Raw genomic sequence first — 9,510 nt, 5'->3', positions numbered from 1 at the left:
GCGGGATCGGGCAGTGTTTCGTTCTGCTGTGCATGGGGTTGCTATGAGTCAGAAACGACTCGATGGCACTTACAACAACAACAACAACAATCACTATGGAAGTAGATTGCCCAACCTTCTTTCTGAAGAGTGTCTGGTGGGTTTGAACTGCCAGCCTTCTGGTTAGCAGTCAAGTGCCCTGGGAACTACAGGATTGTATTATTGCATAAGAAAATTCTTCAATCTTAGATTCTAAGAATAATGTTGCTCCGATGAATCAGAACAAGATAATGAAGACTACAATTCTTCTAAGACATTGGCATTTTCAATGTAGCTATCATATGGATTGTGATTGTGTGTAAAGCAGAAACTGATTTGAAAGCACATACCTAGAAAATGATTGCATTTCCTATCATGATAAGACATTTTTAATAGCATATTAAATAGATATATATATAAGATAATATATTCCTCAATTTAAGGAGAAAAACAAATAGGGAAGTCAAAAGGAATCTCAGGGCATAAGTCTTATCTACCCACTACAAATGTCAACCTACAGGAGATAGAAGGAAGGAGCTTGGAATAGAGAGAGAAAGGAATATATGGACTATTCCAAAGTGTAGTTCTTGCTTACCTCCTTCCAAAGATATCTCCTTTGGAAGGAGTTTTAAAAGGGGATTTATAGAAGTGAAAATTATATAAGTACACATTTGATTAGTTAGGAGCTAATAATAAAATTGGGAGCTCTGATAGCATAGTGCCTAAGGCACTTGACTGCTAACCAGAAGGCTGGCGGTTCAAACCCACCAGCCACTCCTCGGAAGGAAGATGAGGCAATCTGCTTCCGTAGTGATACTGCCTCGGAAACCCAAGGCGGGGTCGCTATGAGTCGGGTCCGACTCGACGGCACATAACAACAACAGCAATAATAAAATTATCAATTATCCTGAATCCTTGATTTTCTCTTCTTGGAGAGACAGACAAGAAATAAAATCACTAAATGAATTAAATAATATATTAGAGAGTTGAAGAGACACACTGTGTTCTCTGCATACCTTGGTGTCAAGCAGAAACCAGAACCATAACTTTCAGAGAGGACAGGATAAAAATCTCAAACAGTTAACAATGATGCTATAACATGGCACTCCAATGGGTCTTCCTCCTTTCAACATATTTCTGTATAGCAACAACACACTAAATATACAAATTTTGAAAATATTAAGCTTTTAATAAATTGAATTCAACAGTCAACTGGAAAATGGTTAAACAACAATAAAATTTTCTTTGACAGAGGCACTTTATGGATTATATATAGCCATTGAAAGAATGAAACAGGATGTTCATGATAGGATAGGAAGGAAAAAAGTCAAATTCAGACAGCATATTAAGAATGAGTCTTCAAGGCATGTGAGCCGAACATTTACATTAGGCAGATATACTACTCCTTGGAGAGAACAATCATGGGAGAATAGAAGGGCTGTGTATGCACAGGGAGACAGTCGAGGGGCAGGAGTGCATGAGAGGGAAGGATACAGGGAAGAGGTAAGTAACTATGAGGAGGAAGTGGGAAGAAATCTGTTGACTGTGGGAAATTCGAGTCAATGTCATGAGACAAAGTGTATGTCAACTACTATATGGAAAATGAATTTGCTCTGTAAACTTTCACCCAAATCACAATAAAAACTAAACTAAAATTTAAAAAAAGATGTAGGATCTTCCTTTGATAGCAAAAAGGAATCCACATAATTGAACTGTAAACAAAGTACTGACTTACAAAGACACGAAGAATTTTCCCTTGCTTTAGATATTTAATTTTTCACCCTTTGCATCTAATTCAATTCACTCTTGTGCAATGTTCCATCTTGGAACATATCTATATCTGAAACATGGGGGAATTATTTCTCTTACCACATTAGTATATGGAGATAACATGATCTAAAAGGAGGAACAGTTTGGGATCAAAAAATTCAATATTCTGGCTTCTGGATTTAAAAAAAATGAATGAGTCTTCATTCATACAAAGAGAGGAAGGAAGAGGAGGATTCTTTTACTCTTCTAGTGCTCAGAGGGGAAAGAATTTTCAAAAGTATGAATTTGTACAACCAATAAAGTATAGAATTAGTACTAGGCAGTGAGTAAGGCATTAACTGGAATGCTGTGTATGCTGGGCAGAACTTGGTTGAATCAGCCCAGAAACAAATACACATTGAGTAATTAACACATGCAAAACATTGTCCCCCTTTGAGGACACAAAATTCTATGCTTTTACATTGTCAAGTCATAAATCAAAATTATGAAAACTAAGGAGAACAGAAGCAGATAAGAAGGGACAATGATATCCACAGACTCTAATAATTAATGTTGGGCAATCCTACTTCTGTAGTGATACTGCCTTGGAAACCCAAGGAGGGGTCGCTATGAGTCAGGGCCGACTTGACGGCAAATAACAACAACAACAACAACTAATAATTAATGAGACAGAATGAACTGAAATAGGCACAGCAATAGCAGTGAATCTTATTTTTAGCTCAAACATTAGGCAATATCATTACAAGCAAAATTAAGGCTGGTAACAGGCTGCCAAAACCATTCAGAAATTGCCAATGCTGGAGAGATCATTGGAGACTTCACCAAGTAAAGCACAGACAAGGACAGCCTGAAGATTACTAACCTACTGCTTCAAGGATGAGAGGGTCAAGGCCTTGCAAAGATTGTTCTACAATCACCACAAACCTAAATTCTCAAAAGCATTTACCTGAAATTGTTTTCTAAAACTAAACTTCTGTTCTAGAAACATAAAGAAAAAGTATCACTACAATGGAGTTATATACCTGTACATATAATACTAGTGCTTTTAAAAATAACAGACATATTAAATTTAGGGAAAACAATCAAAATAATTTGCTTTGCAATAGTAAGTGGACCAAACTGCAAAGTACTCATTTTAACAGAGAACGAAATTTCTTCAAATCAGTCAATTCCTTAAAGTTAAATTAGAATAGGTAATAAATGACAAACACTCTGTTTAGAATAGAGGAACTGCCCCTTAGTGACACTGTAGTAGCAAGTGAAAACAGCAGAATGTAAATACTTCATGATCCCACTAATACACAATTATCAACACACATACAATTATCTGAAGAATGACCATCTAATGTCATAGTGGAAATATCTGGTGGTGTGATTTAGGATGTTTACTTTCAACTCTATGGCTTCTGTTTTATTTTTCCTATCAGAACAAAACTATGAAGCTCAAGATCCACACTGCTGGATTCAAATCTCAGCTTCATGGGTTATCAATTGTGTAATCTTGAACAAGTTACTTACCACTCTGTCCCTCAGTGTCCTCATCTATAAACGAGGATAATACAGGCAGTGCTTGGATTATGAACAAGTTCCATTCCTAAATCGGTCTTCAAGTTGAATTTGTACGAGTCAGAACAGTTAGGTACTGTTTGTACCTAACATCAGTTAGTCAAATATTTGTCTTAGTATAAAGTATGTTGTTGTTGTTGTTGTTATGTGCCGTCGAGTCAAACCCGACTCATAGCGACCCCTCCTTGGGTTTCCGAGGCAGTATCACTACGGAAGTAGGATTGCCCAACCTTCCTTCCGAGGAGTGGCTGGTGGGTTTGAACCGCCAGCCGTCTGGTTAGCAGGCAAGTGTCTTAGCCACTATGCTACCAGAGCTCCCATAAAGTATGTAGTATGTATGTAGTATGTATATAATATAAAGGAGCTCGGGTAGCACAATGCCTGAGGCATATGACTGCTAACCAGAAGGTAGGTGGTTCAAACCCACCAGCCACTCCACAGGAGCAACACTGGGCAATCTACTTCTGTAAAGATTTACTGCCTCAGAAACCCAATGGGGTCACTATGAGTCAAAATTGACTCGATGGCAGTGGTTTTTTGTTTTTTTTTGTTTTTTTTAGTATATAGTGTGTACCTTTTCTATGCATAAAAAAATAAATACTTCCAGATACACCAAATATCCTTAACATAACAGTAAAGTAATAATGATAGCCATGTTTTGCTGCACATTGCAAAGCAGCATCTGTATATTATTAGGACCTGCAGTCTATACCTCAAATTTTTAATATAATAGCCTTTATGGGTGTTACTTCATAACTACAGGTTGTACATAAGTTGCACATTCATAAACTGAGACTGCCTATAATTAGCCCTTTCTCATAGTGTTGTTAAGAGGAGTATAATACATATAAGGCACTCGGAACAGTAATGGAACACAGGATGCATTCAAGAAACACTAGTTGGTAATATTGGTGCTATAAGCCAGCTATTTGCAAAACTGATATACACCCACTCCTCACTTATTATCATGACTAAGTTCCCAAAACAATGTCATTATGCAAGAATTGGTGTTATGCAAAAATGGAGAATGACCATATCAGATCACAAAATGGAGAGCAACTACATCATTACATAGCTGCTAATTACGTCATTACAGACCAAACCACTGAGAATCACAGTCAAGTTGACACACAACCTTAACCATCACAGCCAGCATTATTACTCTTACTTCACACCTCAGCATTTGTTATTGCCAGATGTACATCATTAATGCACAAAACAGTCAGAAAGTAGATTTTTTACTATCGTCATAAATGCAAAATGTCAGATAATGAGATCATTGATAAGTGAAAAGCAGGTGTGTTATGTTCATTAAAAGCAGATGAAAAGCAGCTATTTTGTGGCCAAAAGTAAAAAGGGGAGCAAGAAATCTCTCTGCATAAGTCTAAACAAACAAACAAAAAAACTCACACAAACAAAAAAACTAGCACAACTACAAGAAGATCAACTGCAAGAATGTCAAGAAGTGTAATTCCTTAACAGACATTTTCTTCTTCGAATCTGTCATTTCATTTCCAAAGGAATTAGCACACAAGGCTGGTGGACCCAGTTAAAAAGCTGCTCCAGGCAGTGACTTCATGTGTGAAAAAGTCTGTCTTTAAATTTAGTAGCAAAATAGGAGACATTGTAATAAGGTGACCATCTGTAGGCTAGAAGATTTATCCTATTAAAAAAAAATCTTTAAGAGGGCTTAATCTGCAAACACTTAAATGCTTTTTACAAAGTTTTAGAAGGAAGTTTATATGAAATGAAAATTATATATAAGCCAACACATGATTACTTTGGAGCTGATAATTAAAATTATGAATTATCCTGAATTATAAATTATTCTGATTCTCTCTTCTTTGAGAGACAGACAAGAAAAAGAACCACTAAATGAATTAAACAGCGTATTAGAAGGTTAGAAGGTGATGAAGAAAAATGAGGCAGGCTAGGAGGAAGATAGGAAGTAGTAAAGCAGGATGGGGAAAGAAGGAAATGCTGAAATTCTAAAAAGGTAGCTAGAGAAAGTAGCATTTGAGTTTGCATTAGATGAGGGGAAATTCAACTAATTCTATGTAGTTATCAGCTCTGATAAAAGTTTTGATGAGCCTGAAAGCTCCTGGTGAAGAAAAATGAGTTTGGACTTGTTTCCAAAGGACGTTTTGTGTTAGTTGGACAGGAAAGTGTTAGTTATCTATGTGCTTCATTTAACCTAGTCATTCCTCTCATTCTGATAATACCCACCCCAGTTACACAAATGCCCTGTTATAGACAGTTTGTATTGGTATGCATTATTTTACTTTCTAAAATCTGAAGACACGAGTTTCTTACATAAATACCTTCTCCATAAATATTTCCAACAAATAAAAAGAATGAAGAACAAGAGCAAAGTCATTTGTTGTTTCAGGTAATACAACATCCATTCCCTTATCCAAGATTTTCCTTGGAGACTTTGAATTATTGTGGTCCAGGTGGAGTTGATACCACCTCCTACCTTTAAGGTTCAGCATACTACCCATTTGCACCCATGTGAAGCACCAAATCCCCTTGAACCCTGAACAGCATTAAGTTCAAGAGTGAACACATGACCCAAACCAGGTCAATGAGAAACCACAAGTGCTGATAGTTGCACTACAACATGTGGGAAAGAGGTATACTCCTTTGTGGCATTGCTAACGTGGCAGAACGCAGCCTAGAGCCACTCATGGAGCCATTCTTTTCACCCTTAGGGTGAGGGGGAAGAGAGCCTGCTTAAAATGGAGCCAACCTAGGGGTAAGCAAGCAAAGAGATAGGAATAAAGAGAGACAGAAAATGGACCCTCAGGATTTGAACTCAGTCTTGCCTCAAGATGAGTACCACTTGGATTTTCACATAGCTGGAAATATACTTCCTTTTTTACTTAAATTATTTCAAGCTGGGTTTCTATCATTTGCAAACAATACTCTTGCCTAACATAAAGAGACTTTCAGAAACATCAGCATGTACTTACCCGTTCCTGGCCAGCAGTGTCCCAGATGAGGAATTTATGAAGTTCATTTCCACAAGGCACAGTTTTAGTCATAAAAGACGCTCTGAAAAATAGTCAACAGCTCCATGTTACTAATTACTCCCTCTAATCATCACAAAGATTCACATTTCAAACAAGTTAACTTTATGCCTCAGCAGGACTCCCAATGCTTTTACTCTCAGAGAAAGAAGGACTGATAGAGTCATGTTACCCAAAAGAAAATATCTAGATTTTCTGTTAGTCCCACTGGAGGTTTAGGGAAAAAAGCAAAGGAAGTATTTAGAAAACTTATCTCTAAATACTTTAATCATTCTAAGATAATACTCCCATATCTCAGGAAAGAATATAATTGTGGTGCAGTGACTTTCTTAATTTGGTGCTTCCAGCCATAGTCTTTGCAACTCCCACCAAATGACCGGGTGAGATTATACAAATGTGAGGTGCTTGTGGCCCACCAAGGGGACTTGGTAGCTTGCTCATAATGTAAATAAGGTACATGGCACCCTTGTAGAGGCAGGACCATGCAAATAAGGTAAAAAAAAAAAAAAACCTCACTGCCGTTGAGTCAGATATAACTCTTAGCAACACCTCCTTGGGTTTCAAGGCAGTATCACTACAGCAGTAGATTGCCCAATCTTCCTTCCGAAGAGTAGCTGGTGGGTTTGAACTGCCAGCCTTCTGGTTAGCAGTCAAATGCCTTAGGCACTACGCTATGGGGCCCTAATATGGAGATGAGTCTGTTTTGACATGCCACTAGGTTTAAAATGAGCCATCCCAGAGGCAGAAAGAGGAGCTCTCACTATCATGAAGAAAAAAGAACATGGAATAGAGCAGATCCTTTGAACCTGAGATCCTTGCACTGAACCTCCTTGACCCAGAAGACAGAGAGAGAGAGCTATAACACTTTAGTGAGATGGCAAGAGGCAGCTGCAGAGAAACAGCAGCTGCAGCAGAACCAGGAGACCTAGGCAGGAGACACTGCAGTGGGCTTCCAGATCATGGAGTGGAAAAAGCTGAGCGCCTAAAGTTGAGGCTTATTGGCAGACTGGAATGCCTCTGGGCATTTATTGGCACAGCTAAAAGAGCTTTGTAACACTTAACTGAGTAGGGCAGAGGCCAAGAGGCCCAAGAGACCGAGGGCCAGATATAGGCATGCCTATGGGCACTGCAGTAAAAAAAGCCATCCTGATCAAAAGCTGTATTCTGAGTCATTTCTGATCTTAAATTGTAACCTGTTTTTTCCCTAATAAGCCCCATAATTGTTAGTATTGTCTGAGTTTTGCAGGGCCACTGCAACAAATTATTCAACCCAGCCAGCAGAGAAGTAGAGAGTGCCAGAGGAGGGATGGGCTGGGGTCAGAATCAGTGAGAAGGTTGGAGGGTGGAAGCATGTTTGACCTCTGCCTCACAGGAATCAGCCTTGAGCTGCTGATATTGATGTTGATCCACCTCCCTCCCTTGTGAAATTGGAAGAGATCAGACGATAACTGCTCCACACCATTTCTACAATAACCTTAGATTTTAAAAAGTTATTACAACAATTAAGAGTGAAAAGGACAGCTAGTATGTTGGCATATTCTGCTTTTGGCTTTGTTGTTGTTATCATTATTAGGTGCCACTGAGGTATCTCCAACTCATAGTGACCTTATATACAACAGAACAAAACACTACCCAGTGCTGTGCCAGCCTCACAATCCCTGCTATACCTGAGCCCATCACTGCAACCACTGGGTTGATCTATCTCATTGAGGGCCTTCCCTTTTTCGTTGACCCTCCACTTTACCAGGTGTGATATCCTTCTCCATAGAACAGTCCCTTCTGACAGCATGACCAAAGTAGGTGAGATGAAGTCTGGCCATTCTTGCCTCTAAGGAGCATTCTGGCTGCACTTCTTCCAGGACAGATTTGTTAGTTCTTTTAGCAGTCCATGATACTTCCAGTATTCTTTGCCAACACCACAACTCAAAAGCATCAACTCTTCTTTGGTCTTCCTTATTGTCCAGGTCCCATGTGCATATGAGGCAACTGAAAATACCACGGCTTGGGTTAGATGCACCTTAGTCCTCAAGGAAACATCTTTGCTCTTCAGCACTTGAAAGAGGTCTTCTGCAGCAGATTTGCCCAATGCAGTACAGCTTCTGATGTCCTGACTGCTGCTTCCATTGGCGTTGACTGTAGAACAAGTAATATGAAGTCTTTGACAACTTCAATCTTTTCTCTGTTTATCATACTACTTATTGGTCCATTTGTGAGGATTTTTGTTTTCTTTATATTGTGGTAGGAGCTCTGGTAGCATAGTGCCTAAGGCACTTGACTGCTAACCGGAAGGCTGGCGGTTCAAACCCACCAGCCACTCCTCGGAAGGAAGGTTGGGCAATCTACTTCCGTAGTGATAACTGCCTCGGAAACCCAAGGAGGGATCACTATGAGTTGGGTTCGACTCGACGGCACATAACAACAACAACAAGCCATACTGCAGACTATAGTCCTCAATCTTCATCAGTAAGCGTTTCAAGTTGAAAATCAACTTTCAGCAAGCAAAGCTGTGTCATTTTCTTATCATGGGTTGTTGATCAGTCTTCCTCCAATTCTAATGCCACACTCTTCTTCATATAGTCCAGCTTCTTGGAGTCTCAGTTTTGGCTTTAGAATGACACAAATAGAATACTGCCTTACATATTCACCTATGTAGATAATGAAACCAACAATTAAAGCAATTAGTAGAATACTATAATTCCTAACCTACTTCTATAAATGCAGGGATAAAGACTGGCAATTGGACAAATGTTTATGTTTTTTAAAGGATTTGAAATTCTCAGAAGATAATGAAACACTTGATGACATTTTATTTCTTGTATAAAACCAAAAAACCAAACCTACTGCCATCAAGTCAATTCCAAATCATTGTGGCTATACAGGAAAGAGTAGAACTCCCAACAAGGTTTCCAAGGCTGTAAATCTTTACAGAAGCAGACTGGCATGGAGCAGCTGGGGGTTCAAACAGCTAACCTTTCAGTTGGCAGTGAAGTACTTAACCACCGCACCAACAGGGCTCCTTATTTTTGTCTTTTGTGTTCATAAAAGATGCAAAAAGTCCAATAAAAGAAATTAATACCCTTCACTTTTCATCTGTGTGATAAAAACCAAAAAAAAAAAAAAAAAAAAA

The 9,510-nt window shown here is 38.7% G+C and overlaps 1 protein-coding gene across 1 annotated transcript in view; it reads right to left on the bottom strand.

Moving 5' to 3' along the window:
* The window catches only part of RAB31 (RAB31, member RAS oncogene family), a gene marked incomplete at its 5' end in the record, with an annotated part of 209,630 nt that overhangs the window by 172,384 nt on the left and 27,736 nt on the right, over nucleotides 1-9,510 (bottom strand). Inside the window, 1 exon segment of the mRNA XM_007948920.1 lies at nucleotides 6,327-6,408. Coding sequence (XP_007947111.1) covers nucleotides 6,327-6,408 — 82 coding nt within the window.

Source organism: Orycteropus afer, unplaced genomic scaffold, assembly GCF_000298275.1.
Source record: "Orycteropus afer afer isolate SDZICR_OR568_19922 unplaced genomic scaffold, OryAfe1.0 scaffold00232, whole genome shotgun sequence".
NCBI lineage: Eukaryota > Metazoa > Chordata > Mammalia > Tubulidentata > Orycteropodidae > Orycteropus > Orycteropus afer.
Note: the sequence above shows the minus strand (reverse complement) of the source record. Positions and strands in the feature narration are given on the sequence as shown.